Genomic DNA, 18,864 nt, shown 5'->3' on the forward strand with positions numbered 1-18,864 from the left:
GAAATACTAACATTTTAAACGTTGGGTAACTTTAAAGCTACCTTTCTTGACGAAAGTGTTGAAACTACTTACTTTGAACACTTTTCTTGTATAACGATATAATTATTATGAGCGATTACTTAGTAATCACACCTGGAAACCTGGAGAGAGTCCTGGAAGAAATGGAGGGAGGCCTTTGCCCAACAGTGGGACACTTTAGGCTCGATAAGATAATTATAAGAACATGATATTAAAGAGGTACAATTTTTCGCAGTATTAGAATATCTTATCGTACAAAGATTGGACAAATATAGCTCAGTAAATAATGCTCGTTCACCAGAAATGTTCTGAGGCGAATGATGAAATTGGAAAAGATGAAAGAAGAGTGCAAACACTGCGGCGATTCGTGATCGATCCTCGTGGGGTAGGTATTCGGTTAAAGTATACAGAGTAAACACAAAAAGGACGGTTTACCTTAACTTCGGACTTTAATGGTATGCGTTTCTTCTTCTTGTAATTATTTTTTGTCAATCCACATCGCCACAGACGCCTGGAACCTCAATCTTTAGATAAAACTGATTCGATGGTCATTAGACCGCTTTGACTCGGGCAACGGAGATAAGAAGGGCATGTAATTTATTACGTAGTAAAACTCTTTTATTTGACCAGCCTTAGCTTAGAATCTTTTTCTTGCTTCTTTTAGTTTTAATGTCGGATTTCTCCTTCTTGAAATAAGTACTAAAAGAATTTCAAGCGCTTTCTTTGCTTTACAAAGGCGACTTTTTAATGTTGAAGGACCTTTTGCCAATAGTTGGAATTAAATGAGCTTCTGATAGTTCCGGCGAGTTTAATTAATTGAATAGTTCTGTGTATACGATGAACGCAGTTTAACAAGGCCTGCGGCGGGGGTGGCTCATTCGGGGAACCCGCAATATGGCCGGACTGTAAGTAAAATTTGATTAAATAGTTGTACACTGTCGCTTTAATATTACATTCACGTACCTTTTTATTTACTACTTACAACTAAGTAATGTTTTCAAATGAGTTTCCACGGTTCAAATACTTAATACCTGCTACCTATCTACTCGTATGACGAGATTGTTAATTTTCAAAAATATAATTTAGCAAAGCCTATGTATTGTAAATTTTTGAGATGATGATGATGATGAATAATTCTTACCAATTAATGATTATGATGATAATCTACTTTATTACAGCTGCTTATCTCACGGTACCTTACTCTATATCTGTATCGTTGTTTCCCTTTGTGTGCAATAAAGTATTTCTATATTATATAAGTATTTATATTTTTTTTTGTATAAGCAGAAAGAAAAACCTAAGTAATGAAAGCGCATTAGTCATAGAACTGCACTCGAGCGCCTGAATCCAAAGCTTAGAGCGGGAAATCTCAAGACGGAACCATCAACACTATTTGTCTGAACTTTTACTGGCTCTAATAACTTAGAAGATAATCCCATGGCACAGAACACTCGCCATTCTTTCTTATTTACGTTGGATTTAGTGAGTCGCTAACGCTATTGCGAACTAGTTACACCCGGGCAATCAGACTAAGCTGGAAACACATAGAGGCGGCATCGGAAACGTTCACATAATTTGTCGCGCCGTATTTTCATACAAATTCCCGCTCCGTTTGCAGTACTGTTTGTTGGTATGAACACCAGCAAAGTCAACGCTTGGACCAATAAATGCAGCGACTGCCGCATCTACAGACAGATATAGGTAATCCTTTATGTATGAAATTACTAGTTAGTGTCACTATACTGAATTTATTGTTAAGAATGGAGTGTCATAAATCAACAGGTAAGAAACAACAAAATCCTTAATTTTAATTTATAAAATTCATCAAAACGATCAATTGTTTCGTAGTTACGATTTTAAAATATTAGCATAAGATCTTCCTATTTAACTTTAGTGTGACCTTCAGTAACTAAATAACAAAAAAATTGACTAGTAACGTTTCGCTACAGCAAAGCTCTATGCATAAATACATACATAAACACACGCCCATAATCCCTGCAGAAGGTGGGTAAGGTTACTGTGCCCAACTATCAGACTTCCTTGTGTTCCTAAAAATAAGAATTAGAATTGTACCATCTTTGTCTTCTAGTAGCATAACACTGAAACATTCTGTAAAAGTCGGACAGAAATATAAATAAATTGGAAAATCATCGTTAGGCATGAAGTTTACAACTTTACTGGAGTCGAGGCGTCTATGCCTTGTTTTCATTTTGTCGTCAGCAGAAACGGAATCGTATAATGGTCTTCAATGGAACCTCGACTCTCTTACTCCTGGTGGTAAAAGCATGTTTCTATTATGGGATTAACTGTCTGAAAAACTGATATTAGGCAGCTAAATTACTCAATTGTATACCAATCTTTTATGTTTATTTTTATTTTTTTTTAAGAACGTCTAGGGCCCTGTGCCGAAGTTTTTCTTGCAGCTTCTTTTCCCCGGCTATACAGGTTGTGAGAAGCTGCAGTAGTTTTAGGCGGATGAGACGTTCGTTATGTAAAAATTGAGGATTCAAAGTGTAATATGTTACCTACTGAATAAAGATATTTTAGAATTTGAATTTAATTTGAATTCTTAAAGGTAATATAAGGAAGATAAGCGCCTTTTGATAATCCGTGCCTCGACAATTCTTGACGGTGTGACTATCGCACTTAAGACAATATCACGCAACTTTAAAAAACAATACATGAATATGAGTATGTATGGGTAGGCCCGCTACAAGGTGGACCGACGATCTGGTGAAGATCGCGGGAAGCCGCTGGATGCGGGCAGCGCAGGACCGATCGTCGTGGAGATCCTTGGGGGAGGCCTATGCCCAGCAGTGGGCGTCATACGGCTGATGATGATGAGTATGTATGAAAATGAACCTTTCCTGTATTTTATGAAGAATACCAATACAATAAACTTAGGTTCTGGTACAATGCAGGCCGCAACGCTGTCAAGCGCAGAGCCTCGCTCATTTGTCAACAGTCCGATATAACAGGTTAGCTAGCTAACCGCTAGTGACGCCATTTGCATTCGTTCGCAGCTAACTTTACTTCATTATTCTGTGACATAGTATAATTTATAATGGAGCTTTACTCTAGCTGTATTAGTCTGAAGTCTGAGCTGAAATGCATGCGTAGTTAAATGATTTGCACGGTTTTCATGCATTTTGTATCGCCTAATGGGTAATCAAGTTGTACTAAAGAAACATTAGCTGAAGATCTAAAACTCATTCAATATTTCTTGATTATAATGAATATATTGGAGCAGTAGCACGATGGCATTAGCTCTGCACCCATAAAAGCAAAGGCCATTATAACTAAGTACTTTCTTAGTAGTGAGACGAACATTAGACCATTGGGTATAGGAAAAGGTTTTCACGTTAAATACGCCGCAAAATAATAATTCCACTTGTTTAACGAGTACACGATATGAAATACTGTTTCTCTTTAAATACGCTGGAAAATCCTGGTAATTATCAATACCCAGAAATGAGGTTAAGTATACATATTAGTATTTTAAATATGTTTCATTACTAATAATAACTCTTTACAGTTATTACTCATAACATGTGGTTCGAAACGAATATTAATTTCCAAACAAAATTGCAATTACAGCCAATTTATAGTTGGATTTGTGACTGATAATATTTGAATATCTGTAATGCACATTTGTAATTTGGCTCTCTTAATTAAAAACGTAAAATGAACACTTTGATAAACATAGAAATAAATTCAGGTGGATTTGTATTCTCTGTTTACAAACATGACATAACGTAATATAAACAGCTAAAATGTATTACGTCCCACTGCTTGGCACGAGCCTCGTTTCAATCAACAGGAGGGAGAATATGGAGTATACTCCACCACGTTGCTCCAGGACGGGTTGGTGGAAATGTGTGGGATTATAGCCCGGGACTAACGGCTTAATGTGCCCAAAATCATCTTAGCAAGTAACTGGTCCGTCTATATGTTAACTCGTTACACTTAAACCGCTGTACTGATTTCATCTTTCATATAATGGTCGATCATATGGCAATACTTGATATACTTACACACAATCCCATATTCGGTATAAAAAAAGTTTTCTAATTATTTACATTTGTTCTGTAAACATTCTCGAATGTTTCGGAACTTTTAATTTGATTAAACGGGTCTTTTTTGATGGATGGGCGTGCTAGTCTTTAGAGGCGGTTTGAATAAAGCTCGCGTGGGGCCTACCTCACGCCACGATCGGATATCGAATGGGTGTGCGATTTTAGTATAAAGTTGCCAGTATCAGAACATATATTATACAAGTTCGACGTTAGATTTTTTTATGACATCATCATCTCCATCGCCTCCCTAACGTCATCCCGTCCATCACGGGACACGCTTACCCACGTTTACTGTTTTAATGACGTCAAAACTCACAATTTCATGCTAACAAAGACATTTTGTCATCTATAGATATTAAATCTTCACTAGTTTGGCACAGAAATTGCATCGCGCCGTGAGAACGCTCGTATGAAATGAACCAGCAAAACATACGAGTGCTACTATGTGATTGATCGGTTTGTTTTCGTTCATTCGTTTCCATTTTGTTCGAAGCAAATCTATCCCCGCATTCATTTCGACGGACGCTGTTTGTACTTTAATTTTTGTTTTTTACAAGATTTATGTTTTGGAATTTAAATGTCAGAAAATTTTGCTAAAGTAAAACAATACAAAACTGTTGTAGCAATAATTTGTACATAATTACGTTGACAATTGAAAATGTACAAAAAGGTGGCATTTTTAATAACTAGCCATAAATAGATAAACGATTTAGCCAAAGATATATGACATTTAATTATATGATGGAAGTATTCAAAGGCGATGAGCGCGAGGACAGAGTCATTTTACAGTAAGTAACTACATTTTAGTTATTTTAGAAACAAAAGAAGGAAAAGCTACTAAAGTTAAAATTCTTTGTACAATTTTGCGACTCTTCTAGTGTTGTAATAGCTTTCAGTATTACTCACAAAAACATCATCATCATCATCTCCGCTCCGCTTGTTCCGGGTCCGCTTACCTAACCTGAAGATTTGACAGATTCGGCTTTTTACAGAAGTGACTGCCTGTATAACCTTCCTACCGGCGCAAGGAAAACCAGCTCAATACAGGTTAGGTCACATACCTCCGAAAATGCATTTCTCGGGAAACCTCCTCACTATGTCTTTCTTCGCCGCTAAGCACGTGATACGTGTTTATGATTCAAATATGAATTCGAAAACAAATTCGACAATGATTAATCACAAAACCACACAACGGGAGTCCTTATTGCGATTTCTTCCAAGCATTTCTTTGAATTATTTCTATTGGCGAGGTAATTTAAGTACACATAAATAAATAGGTAATTATTTTAGAACCAGGCGGAAATAAGTAATTATAATTAAGTAAGTAGTTACAACAAAGTATACACATTCCAGATTAGAACAGTAGGTACGTCGTAACTTTGCCGTAAGTGGATTTACTGCCATTACTCGTATCAGATACATTGTTGTTGATTGCTATGTAAAAATGTATGTACTTATCAAAATCTCAAGTGTATTGTAAACATAAAGGTAAAAGTGTCTTTTCAATTACAGTATACAGAGAAAACTACCGACATAAAACTAGACACACCATTTTAATAAAACCTGTTCTCATCTGACAACAGACCTTCCTCGCCTTTGCACAACTCGCATTCTGAGAAGTTGGCATTTTGAGAAGTTGTCATATTGAGAAGTTGGCATATTGAGAAGTTGTCATATTGAGAAGTTGGCATTTTGCGAGTGGTCAGTATGAGATGAAAGGCTCCTAGCAAGTGTTTTCTTTGAAAACCTACTTACAGGGTAAGAAAGCTTTTTATTTTATGACCTCGAATCTCGCCTATGAGAACCATCGACCACATTGTATGGAACACAAAAGGATGTCCATGAGGTTTTTTGGTGAGTGATAAACGGGAGCTGGAAAATAGAGACGTGTCGTGTAATAGTACCTGCTACCCGAGTACCGCATACTTAAGTAACACGTTACAACTCTTTGACAGCCGGCAGTAACTAGTACGTAACTTGTTTCGTCACTAAGTTACAGGGTTCTAAGCCTGCAGTAGTGTCAAATTTGCATACTATTCATGTGTAGTGTGGATACGTGCATGTAGTTTTCAGAGAATGCTGTCCGTAGCGCCCGGATTTCCATTCAATTTTATTCACTCACCGTTTTACTAGATATAAAGTTCGAGGGAACATTTTGAATTTGTCTCAAAATATTTAGTTTTAAATTTACACCTGAGTTGCAACAGTTCTAACAACGTACAATTATTATGTATTGTGAAAAAATGTATCATAGATTTAGGAGGAAATTTCTAAGTCTATGATCTGTGTCCTGAAATAAGTGACGTAATTTTCTCTTCATCAGCTGCTGGATATACATTCCTCCGCATTATTCTACTACGTATTTCCAATATTCCCTGTCTACAGTACTACTACAAGGACTGTTCTTATTTAAATTAAATACCATGAACTTATACTACTTTACTATCACATAATTTCAAGTAACATCACTATTTACAGGCGCGGTCCGCCTACACGAACGCTAAATGTATCGCCTATGTGTAGGAGATTAGCGGAGAACCATTAATTTGTTAGCCAAGTGACCCTGTTTAGCAAGACCCCTGGTAAACTACCCGATAGCTTACACAATTTTTGCGCTCCCGGCCGTTTTTGTTAGCCTACGCTACAATATAAATCTCCCTCCTCTTTTTGTCTATCGCCACATGCAGCATCAGCTTAATTGTTCGCCACCCAAGATAAAAACGTAAGTAATAATATTTAGTTATTTTATTTCAGACGTCATTTTATTGTGCAAATGTTCTTTATTAGTTTGTAAATAGGTACATAATTATATGAAAAAAAATGCCTAAAGAACTAAATAGATAAAGTACAAGTAATAAATAGATCCTCGTTATGTCCCAGTAAACATGCCAAAAAGCAAAGCTCCGACAGCGTGCCTACAAAGCTTTTAAATTACATACATACATAAACTCACGCCTATTTCCCACCGGGGTAAGCGGAGATTATAGAATTCCATTTTCTTCGATCCTGACACACTTCTCTTGCTTCCTCCACATTCATCAATCGCTTCATACACGCACGCCGGTTCAGAGTAGATCGTACTAAACCTTTTCTAAGTGCATCTCCAATTTGGTCAATGTATGTCCTTCTAGGTCTTCCTCTGCCAGCCCTACCATCAACTTTCACTTTATATACCGCTTTTAAATTAAATATATCCAATTTAACCTTTCGTTTTTCTTTTAAAATGGAAATGTTAAACAATTTATTGCGATGCTTTTTGCGAGTATATTACAGATCTTTGACGCGAGAATCATAGAATCACTCACTTGTTTAATGTAAAACGGATTTGTCCGACCCTGTTTTCCACTATGTTATTTCTGCCGGGCACTTTTCCTATTGAATTTACATGCACCAAGCGCTTCCATGCCTGTCGCTTCATGCATATGGATGGCGTTATGCAAACTGCAACTCTGCCTTCCATTGAATAAAAATATTTCAAATGTGATATTTCGTCAGTTTTGTGACTGACAATGTTTGTTTTAAAAAAGTAATTTCCTGAGACCATCCACTGCAGAAGCAATTATTAAATCAAGGAAAACGTTTTTCCTTTTAGAATTTAATTTGAGCCGTTCGAACTCAACATCTTTAAATTGTTGGTGTTCTTAGGTGAGTAATGATTTTTTTTAAATGCTTCCTATTCAATTGGAAATAATTGTTTGTATATTTTTAACAACGAGTGACTGCTGGCATATTGAAACGCAAAAAGCAACTCGGAAACACAAACATTGGAACAAATTAAATTAAACCCCTACAATTGCCAGAACTCGTCGCGAGCAACTCGAAATGTTCACCAAAGTGCACAGTTAAGGCACCACACAAGTCTCTATTTAAGGATGTGTTCACCCGACTTGACTTCACTCACGATTGTTGATAACATTAATAAAACTCAATACACTTCAATTTATTTTGAATTACATACATCTCTCGCTCCTGATCAGCAGGTACGGAGTTAAGAAGAAGCAAATATCAATTGCTTTTCATCCCTACCATTTCGTAGACTCACTTCTGAGTTACGTGTTAGTCGCAGTGTCGATGAAAAGGGAGCTGTTTTATTCAGCTAAAAATTTCACTATTTAACGAGCAGTGACACAAACAGCGAAAAATTGGATTTGAAGCTATCCAAAAATTGGGCTCACACATGATATGTCCAATACTATTTCAACAGAAACAAAAAATACTCATATAGGTATTAAAATGTAAAACCAACGTCTATTTTTGGTGGTCGTTGTGTAATCCATTTTTGAAATGATGTTTGCACGTAAATCTACCAGTTAATCAAGAAGACAATGACACACAATATTTGGTAACTACTTACGTACCATCACTGACGAAGCATTAATTAATTATGCATTAATAAAAAAGTTACGACCATATCCCAATTGGGATACATAGAGGAACACTTTTCACCTATTATGATGGTAAATCTGAGAAACGATCCGGCAAGCATAAGTATGTTAAATAATATGTTCTCTATATCTCTAATACACCAATCACCTGATTGTCCAAAAAAGGAAAATGATTCCGTGCTTCAGAGGGCACGTTAAGCCGTTGGTCCCGGCTTTTAGCCGTAAAAACCACCTCCACCAACCCGCATTGGAGCAGCGTGGTGGAGTATGCTCCATACCCCCTCCGGTTGATTGAGGGGAGGCCTTTGCCCAGCAGTGGGACGTATGTAGGCAGTTTATGTTATCTCTAATACAAGAGCAGATAAAGGAACAAATAGACTTCACAAGAAGTTTAACAGGTGCCTACAGCTATCTAAACCAGTAAAACACAAATGAAAAAGTCGCAAGTCGCTCGTACAAGTCTACCCACGGTCTTAGCACCACGCAAGACTACGACGACAAATATTTTCGTGCAAGTTCCAACTGCACCCGGCTGGTTCTAATCTTAATTTACAGTTGCGAGCAGTTTGTTCGCAAGTTAGCCGGCGCCGCTCCGCTTGCAGGTGAGCTGAACAACAACTTGAATCCATGCATTTCTGCTTTATTGGCTTTGACTGAGTTTCCACCAGCTTAACTGATGTCTTGGTAGCGCAAGTTCTAAGTGATATGTTGTGAAGATGTTCAGCCTTAGCGTGTTCTTGAATGTATTAGACTTGTTACGTGTTAGTTTAGGTTCTTTGTTGTTCTTGCGTGACATCAGGTGTTCGTGTTAAACTAATTTTGATGTAATGCAAGTCTTGTTACGGTCTGATTTTCTATTAATTTCAGACGAAGCGTACGAAAGCTCGCCGGGTAGGTTTGTAGGAACGGTATGCGTCCTACATTGCATTATTTACGTCCTCTTTCGGTCAACGGTGACAAATGTAACCAAGCAACCAACATACCCGATATTTCCGAATTAAGCAACTGCCATCGTTAAATGAACTTATTGAAGCTACTCGTGTTATATTTTGAAAGCACGTGTAGTTAGTGTGCTACACAACGGAAAATAGAACCTGTTTTTTTTATTTTTTCCGTATGCAACAGAACTTAAGAGTACTCTAAACCGGCGAGCATGTATGAAGGCTTTGATGAGAGTGGAGGCAACTAGAGCGGTGAGTTAGGCTCACAGTAAGTTCGATTCCGTGGTTTCTGTTACCCCAACAAGAAATAGGCGTGATCTTATATATGTATGTATTCACATATACCCCGACAACCGACAACCCCCCTTCTTGTCGTAGACAATTATATTTATTTTAAGTAATATACAGCTAAAAAGTATCAGATCATCTCTGAGCAGTTCACAATAGCACTATAATAAGTCCATCACACTAGGTTTTTCAAGTCACTTTTATTTTATAAAAAAAATAAATTGTTGCAATCGTCGTCGTTGACGTCACCGTAGCATAATATTTTAACCCAGAATAAGATAAGATCAGTGTTTTCTTTTAAATCTTAGGTGTTTGTTCTCAAGATTTAGATAAAGAAAAAAGATGGTACTTAGCACAAAAGATTTTCCAACGATTGACCAAAGTTTTCTCCCACCGAAAATACACGTAAAATAAGTAAAATAATAGCGTTACATAAGTAAATATATGTATAGTATATGTGTGTAACGAGCATTATCTTAAAATATTTGTATTATAAGATCTACAATAAAAAATACCAATACTTACTACTCAGTATTGTATTGTATTGTTCCCTTTCTACAAATAAGTAATACCTAAATGAAAATAAAATATAAGTTTAAAACCCGACTACGGAAAAATCACGCTTTAAAAAGTATGAAACAAGAAAATTGGTCTCTAAAATTCTTCCGAATAGTGTTGTTTAGGATACTATAGGTCTACCGGAATCTGATGGCAAAAATAAAAAGTATCAAGACGTTTTTATCCAATTACCCGAGTGTTGCTTACTATAGAAATTTTATTTCCCCATTTGCCATCAGATTCTAGTACACCTACATCTTGTTTTATACCTTTTGGAGCGTGATTTTTCTGTAGTCGGTTTTTAGTTTTTAAACTTATATTTTTATTTATATTGTCTTGGGGTCTTATTTATTAAGAAAACTTGCTTCCGATACGTGTTTGGAGGTAAAACCTAGCCGGAACATGTCTAAGCAGCATGGGTAAGCAGTCATGTTATCAATTCAACGTAATTATCGAGTAAATAAAAGAAACCAGCTAGTAATATGTTAATATTTGAAATTTGCAAATTAAGCCCTTTTATTTGATTCCCACCACAAATCCTTTCGATTTTTTTTCTTAATTTATGTCCTGTAGAGGGCGGCGCATTGAATTTAACGTAACGTCACATAGCCTGTAACCACCGGACAATCAATACTCTTCTAGTGACATCTCATTTGTTAAATTCTGACAGGTGGTGTAGGAATTAGGTTAGACGTGCATACAGACACCGGTCAAACACATAACCAGAATATATTCCAGGTAATATTTACCGCAGTCGGGTGTATATTACCTTAAATATATTTGAGGTCAATACGGCTTAAACGAAATAAAGTAAAATGCGCTTCAATATATTTAAAGTTAAATTAAATGGCATCACTTTATGATTGACTGCTTAAGAAAGTATGAACTTCAACTTATTTACTAATCTCAGCACTTAATTTAATTTCCAAGCAACTTTTGCAAATGTTGCAAAGTTGTTTTAAAAACAACAACTTCTCCTTTGAGTTTATGACAGTTTTAATTAATTATTCACTAAACACAAAACTTATTTTCCCGGATAACTAGCAGAGTCAGTCGCGTATAATCAGCGGAAAAGTTCCATGCATGGCCCACCGAGCAAAAAAAAAACTTAATAACTTAGTATTCCTTCCTTTCCTAGGGATGACCTTAAAGTCAATTATGGGCCATATCTCACTATGACACCATAATAGCGCCATCATTAGTAATATAAAATCTAGTAAGATAATAATCACACTTAAGCCCCTCTCACACTCTGATACAACTTATTCTCACATATGATGAAAGACATAATAATTACAAGCCACTTTAATTTAGTAATGTGAACACCAAAATCCTCATCTTTATGCAATTAATTTATGGCCACACAGTTTGGTGGTTTATAATTTCACAGTTAGGTAGAGTAGTTGTACAAACTCAAAGTTAGTCAAAGGGATTCAACTAATTTGATTTCAGTGTTCAGCTGCGGCCTGTGTCTATTGGACCTGGGACGATAAATTACGAAGCAAGAATTACGAAGTAACAGAAGTGACTGTAACAGAATGTTGATGAACTTTTGACAGGTCCGTCGGTAGATACTTATTTACTTATATTAGAAAAGTTTTTGTGTATATTATTATTTCTTCTACATAATCATCATCATCATTGGCCTCATACGGCTGTTTCAGAAGATTTATGACGTCATTTCCTCGAAGGAAAGCACTTTCATATAATCAGTCGAAAAAGTAATCGTCACCAAAACAACAACAAAACAGTATCATATTGGGGTAGATAGGCAGAGATCACTGAATTTCTACGTTATACAATGAACCTGAAAGACCAGTTCTTCATCAAAATCAGTAAGGTTTTTCCAATTTCCAAGGCAAGAGTGAATAGACTCTTTCAGGTAAGCGTATCCATGTCGTCATTTACCATCAGATGAGATTGTGTTCAATTACTTGACTATCTCCGATAACAAAAACGTCCTTTAAATACATAAATATGTAGCTCGATATCACAAGGTATTTCTAACCAGTAATTCTTAACGAAAACTTCCAGACGTCTGTGTGAGTGTTTAACAAATTTTACGATTTACACAGACTCTCTTTTGCTATACACATGTTAGAACTAATAAACTAATAGTCAATCGCATTAGTGTAACCGTATAGTGTTGCTTATTGTATCGTCATGTCTATCACATACACTTAGATACGTGATCATGCTCAGATAGAACTGGATGTAGTCTCAACTACTTACCTAATTAGTTAGGTAACTTGTAGAGAAATGAGAGACTTGTGTAGAACTCAGTAGTACCATGTTCCTTGAGGTCTAAAGACGACAAGTGTGAGTAGTTTTTACACTCATTTATCAAGTAACCGCGGCCAAGTAGTCGAACGTTTGGCTTTGACTGGGAAGTCGAATAGGTATATTTTTCTTTTTGTTTTTCTCAGCTAAGACGTATACTTTGTTCCAAAGCGAGCGCAGGAAATTAGACGGAGTGGAATTGTGCACCGGGCCCGGAACCTTTTAAACGGAGCATTTTATGACCTCTTCAGCTGCCTTATGCTGATATTTCTCGTTTCAGCTTTTAAATGGATTCCAAATGAGTCTATAAATTTCCTTCTATTCAATTAGACATCATAATACACATGTACATGTCACTGATAAAAGTTTTCCAATCGTAAAAAGCGTCGAGTCATGTTCAGTCAGACCCTTTTTTCCTTGTATTCCAATAAACTGAGTTTTTTAAATTCGGTCGAACATTCGACTTTTAAAACGAAATTCAATAATGGTTTAAAGTGAACAGCTATCCAATTTTGTACCTCTGTGTTCGACAATCAACAAATTAGCAACGATGTTTAACATTACTCGGTACAGAGGTTTGCCTGCTTCCCAAACATTATAACATTGAGGACCCAAATTAATTATATTCTGGGGGCTTCTACCCGTACAATTTTGGTTAACATTTTTAGGATTCCAAAAGGCCAATTGAGTGGTATCACGTAGTGCTAGCTCACGCTCGGTCCCGCGTGACTCACTTTAAAAAGGAACTGAAACGATTCCACAATTTTACTCATGAAGATAACTGCATTAATCAGAATCAAAATCAGAATCAGAATCATTTATTCAACGTAATTATCATGGATAAACTTGTTGAAGGTCAATGTAACATTTTTGAATTTACGTCATTTCGCAAGGTGTTATGGCTGAGGAGAAGAAATGACAAGAAACTGCAACAGCAACACATCTTTTAAATCAATGAGGGTACATTACAAGTTATTTAATAACTGGAGGAACACATTTAATACCAGACATTTTTATCATTTAGGTAATCATTAATCTTATAATAGGCTTTTTTACATAAAGTAAGCTTCACGTGAGCTTTAAATTTGTTCTCTGACAAATTTAAAATATTATCTGGTATTTTATTGTAAAAACGTATACATAACCCCAAAAAAGATGAATTTAATTTACTTAATCTAGAATTTTGAACAACAATTTTATTTTTATTCCTTGTATTGTAAGTATGCCTTTCACAGTTTCTCGGAAGGAGAGATACATTTTTACGCACATACATAATGTTTTCATAAATATATTGACTTGCGACCGTCAGTATATTTATTTCTTTAAACAGCTCCCTTAAAGAGTCCCGACAACGCAGATTATAAATAGCGCGAACTGCCCTTTTTTGAATAATGAAAATAGTTTCTACATCAGCGGCTCGACCCCACAATAAAATACCGTAAGACATTATGCTGTGGAAGTAGCTGAAGTAGACAAGTCTAGCAGTGGGTACATCTGTGAGTTGTCGGATTCTTCTGACGGCATATGCTGCTGAACTTAGCTTGCCCGCTAGTGATACAATATGTGGGCCCCATTGAAGTTTTGAATCTACAGTAATTCCTAAGAAAACGGTGTGTTCAACAAAATCTAGTTTCTCGTCGTTAATTTTAATGTTATTATTTGCTTTCTTTACGTTTGGTAGAACAAATTTAATACACTTCGTTTTCTTAGCATTTAGAACTAGATTATTTACTGTAAACCAGCTTAGAACCTGCGACACAGCGCTGTTTGCTTCGTCAAGTTCCTCTAACTTTCTATCGATTTTAAATATAAGAGAAGTGTCATCCGCGAACAGTACAATGTCAGCTTGGTTCTGTACTACATAAGGTAAATCATTTATGTACACTAAAAAAAGGAATGGCCCCAAAATGGATCCTTGAGGAACTCCCATTTGAACATGAGAGCCCGAAGAAGTCGTACTATTGATTTGTACCTTTTGTATCCTATCACCTAGATATGAATTTAACAAACTGAGAGCTCCATTATTTAATCCATAGTGCCTCAATTTCAAAAGCAAGGTCTCGTGATCCACGCAGTCGAATGCCTTAGACAAGTCACAGAATACTCCTACGGCATTCTGCGACTTCTCCCAAGCATCGAAAATGTGTCGAACAAATGTGACACTCGCGTCTGTTGTAGACCGACCCTTAGTAAAACCAAACTGCTGGCTGTGAAGTAAGTTATTTAAATTAAAATGACATAGCAGTTGGTCGAGAATAATTTTCTCGAAAATTTTACTAAGTACTGGTAGAATAGAAACCGGTCTATAATTCGTGGGGTCTGATTTTGTGCCCGATTTAAAAAGAGGTATAACTTTACTGATTTTCATTAAATTTGGAAAAGTGCTATTTTCAACACTCATATTAAAAATGTAAGCTAGATATGGTGCTAAGATATCAATAACAGAGCTCATCAATTTGACAGACAATCCCCATAAATCTTTCGAGGTTTTAAGTTTCAGCTGTTTGAATATTTTAACAATACTACTCGGATCAACGCGTTTAAAATCAAATAATTCAGTGCAAGCAGTAACATTACTTTTCAACAATATATCAGCTTGAACAGGAGAGGACCTGAGAGATTCTGTAGTTTTTACAGGGATGTTCGTAAAGAATTTATCAAAAACTTCAGCTACATCTTTATCTTGTTTAACTAACCCAGTGCCCGATTCTATATTATATTCTAATTCACGCGGTTTCGAAGCGTTTGTTTCGCTATTTATTACTTGCCAAACTGCCTTTATTTTATTATCCGCGGTCTTTATTTTACTACTAATATGCATCTGTTTGGCTGTATAACACACTCTTCGAAATATTTTAGAATAATTTTTGACGTAGCTTTTAAAACTATCAGTGTGTGTATACGTTTTTTCCTCATATAAAGAATAAAGAGTATTTCTACTTTTGCGAATGCCTACGGTAGCCCAGTCACTGAACTTGAATGATTGACTGTTGGTAACTACCTTTTGAGGAAAATTATTTTCAAATTCTTTATGGATAATAGTAAAGAAATCCCTGTAAAAATCGTCAGGATTGTCTGTATCAAAGTTTGGACAAGGTAAGTTACTTATAAGACTATTTCGATATTTCTCTATCCGAGTATCAGTGATGGGTCGTGTACGAAATTTAATTTTCTGAACATTTTTAAGTACTGGAAAACTGACCAGCTGCCCACTGTGATCTGACTTAAAACAGTTAAGGATACTGTTGTCTTGGAAGTCACAATTGCAAAAAACGTTATCTAAACATGAGGCAGTTGTTTCTGTAATTCTAGTTGGCTCCATAAATATATTAACAAGGTTAAAAGATTTAAACAAACTTAGAAATCTAGTTGTAATTGAATCTACTTCATATAAATCAACGTTAAAATCTCCACACACTATAATGGCTTTATTACTTTTAGATATGACCTTCAGTACATTTTCCATCACTGATTCAAAAACTGTGAAGTTAGCACTGTATGGGGGTCTGTATACGGCTACAACAATATGTTTCTCTGTTTCTATACATGAAATCTCCATAGTGCCCTCTATCGAAAGTCCAGTAATATCTTTGCGTTCTTTATATTTTAAACTATTTCTGATAAAAATAAGGGAGCCACCACGTAATTTGATCTTTCGACAGAAAGCGCTAGCGAAATGATAATTTTTAAAACCGAATAACAATTCATAATCCTTAAACCAATGCTCTGTAATACATAAAATGTCAATAAAAAATGTCTCTAAAAATAATTCTACGTCTAATTCTTTGCCAGAGAAGCCTTGAATATTTTGGTGAACTAGTTTTAATATTCCAAGCTTCTCTTTTGTCTTATTGTCTAGTTTAAAGATGAAGTACCATTCGTGGTACATTGCTGACTACCGTCAATAAAAAGTTTTGTACTGTAAAAGACAGTACAGTCAATAAGTTTACTGCCTGGTCTGGCAGAAGTGTCTGTAATATAAAAAACTAGTACTGAACATATAATTTTTTTAAAGTACATAGATAGATATATTCTATCTGTCGTTATTATACAATTTCGAATAAACTTATTCAAATCTAAATAAATAATATTACTATGATGACAGGTTCTGTTATAAAGGTGTTGGTTGAGAGAAAATATATAATTATTTTCCTCACTAGCTAATGTATTTGAGTATGGAAAAGAACAAATAATTAAGTTTCCACACTCAACAGTCATTAGTGACCTATGATACCTAGTCAATTGCTGTTTTGTGAGCCCTGTACTATTGCCTACTAAAAGAATAACGGTAGTGTTTGTATCATATTTACACTGGAATAATTTTGTGATGATTTGCGAATATGACGCGCCAGGCATGCACACATTAATAATGTCATGATCACAAGAGTTTTTTAGAAGTAGTCCTAAACCTATGCCTATATCGTCCGAGAACACAACAGTCTTTTTCGTTAGACGTGGGACACAGTCTTTCTGGGGCGCGACGATGTTTGGCAATGCGGTCGCGACCTTTTCGGGCCCTCGCAGCGCCCCACCTGTCGGCGCAGCGGGCGCGGGCGCCGCGGGCGGTGGCGCTGTCGCTGACGCCCCGCGCCTCGAGACTCCGCGAGCTCCGACCCTCCGCGGCTCGGCTCCCGGCGGCACATCACCGGCCGGCGCGACACTTGGCAGCGCGGCACACGGCGGCTCGTTGTTGGGCAGTGCGGTGTCGCACATCACTGCGGCCAGCGGCGCACCGGCGGGGAGCACGGCACTGCATTTCGCTGCTCTGCGTGACGCAGCCCTACGCGGCGTGGCCCTTGCCGACGCAGCACTAGGCGACGCGACACTGGGCGGCGCGGCTCTGCGTGTCGCAACCCTACGCGATGCGGCCCTGGCCGGCGCAGCACTAGGCGACGCGGCACTGGGCGGCGCGGCTCTGCGTGTGGCAGCCCTACGCGATGCAGCCCTGGCCGGCGGCGCAGCAATAGGCGACGCGGCGATGGGCGGCGCGGCTCTGCGTGTTGTAACCCTGCGTGATTTGGCCCTGGCCGGCGCAGCACTAGGCGACGCGGCACTGGGCGGCGCGGCGCTGCGTCTCACAGCCCTACGGGGCGTGGTACCTCGCGGCGCGGTCTCGCGGCGCGTGGTACACGCGGCGCTGGTGGACGGTGAGGCTCCAGAATCTACGACCAGCCCCCCGCGCTGCAAATCCTCTCTAGACTCGCTGCTTGTTTTGGCGCGTAGTGTTTCCAGCTCCAGGTTTCGGTCGTGCACCAGAGACTCAAGCCGTTCCGTGTTAATTACCAGGGACTCTGTTGCCTTGATGTGTTCGGCAATTTCCTTCTGTGCATTGTCATATAGTTGCTGTATTCGGGCTAATTGGCGTTGGAGCTCACAATTTTCTTGTCGTAATTTATATTTTTCTTCATAACCTTCATCATCATCACTATATTTATCGCTCATTGAAGTGAGATCTATGGTCATGGACTCATTATTTTGGCAATTTTCTTCATGGACTAACTCATTGTATAATGCCAAAGTTTGTTGTGACTCATTGGTAGAATGTTGGTCCTCATGAGCTTTTATTGTATTATAGGCTACAGCAACCTGTTGCTCTAGTTCTCTGATACGATTTAGAGCAGCCTCATGGTTGTTTTGACATTCATCCTGTGAGTTGATCACGGATTGTAAGTGGTCCCTCTTACATTATTCTCTTCAATATCATTAATGCGTTAAGAATGGTTATACTCGTAAAATAAAAAGTTCAAACTTAACGTTTTTCGATATATTAAAATATATCTAAACACAGAAATATACTTGACGAGAAACACAGAAAGTCACCGGAGAGTTGATTCCCACAAGCTTGGACGTCGCTTCTTTGAATGACTAATTGAGCCTTTGACGCAAGCCCAGCAACTCCAAGCTTTGGAGGAAGTAATATTTCTGAGATTAGAATACTGGAATTGTAACTAAATATCGGAAATTTGATAATGTTGGGAAATATTACCAAATAGCCGACCAAATTATTTACCAATCTTTATTTGTGGCGTTTCTTCGTACTCCACCTTTTGAAGGTCACTGAGATTTCAATATTTATGTTAATACAAAAACCGAATCCAAGTACTTAGCTAGTTTTTTTATGAAAACAAGATCCGTATTTTCGTATTATTTTAGATAGTATTTCATTTAATAACAATCTTTTTGTTCAAAGAACAACAAACCCATCCTTACTGTTCACCACGATAGGGTATTTATATTGTCCCCAGATCCCCTTAAAATTCTGCCTAGATACTCCCGTGGATTTTTGTATACGAAACTGTGGAGCCTCGGCACTTGAGT

The 18,864-nt window shown here is 37.3% G+C and overlaps 1 protein-coding gene across 1 annotated transcript in view; it reads right to left on the reverse strand.

The window, feature by feature from the left end:
* LOC126370818 (uncharacterized) overlaps positions 1 to 18,864 on the reverse strand; it is a 36,124-nt gene that overhangs the window by 15,027 nt on the left and 2,233 nt on the right. Inside the window, exons 2-3 of the mRNA XM_050015840.1 lie at positions 17,646 to 18,192; positions 16,984 to 17,306 (exon numbers count right to left, since the gene is read on the reverse strand). Coding sequence (XP_049871797.1) covers positions 16,984 to 17,306; positions 17,646 to 18,192 — 870 coding nt within the window. The remainder of the gene's footprint in view (positions 1 to 16,983; positions 17,307 to 17,645; positions 18,193 to 18,864) is intronic.

Source organism: Pectinophora gossypiella, chromosome 11 (assembly GCF_024362695.1).
Source record: "Pectinophora gossypiella chromosome 11, ilPecGoss1.1, whole genome shotgun sequence".
NCBI lineage: Eukaryota > Metazoa > Arthropoda > Insecta > Lepidoptera > Gelechiidae > Pectinophora > Pectinophora gossypiella.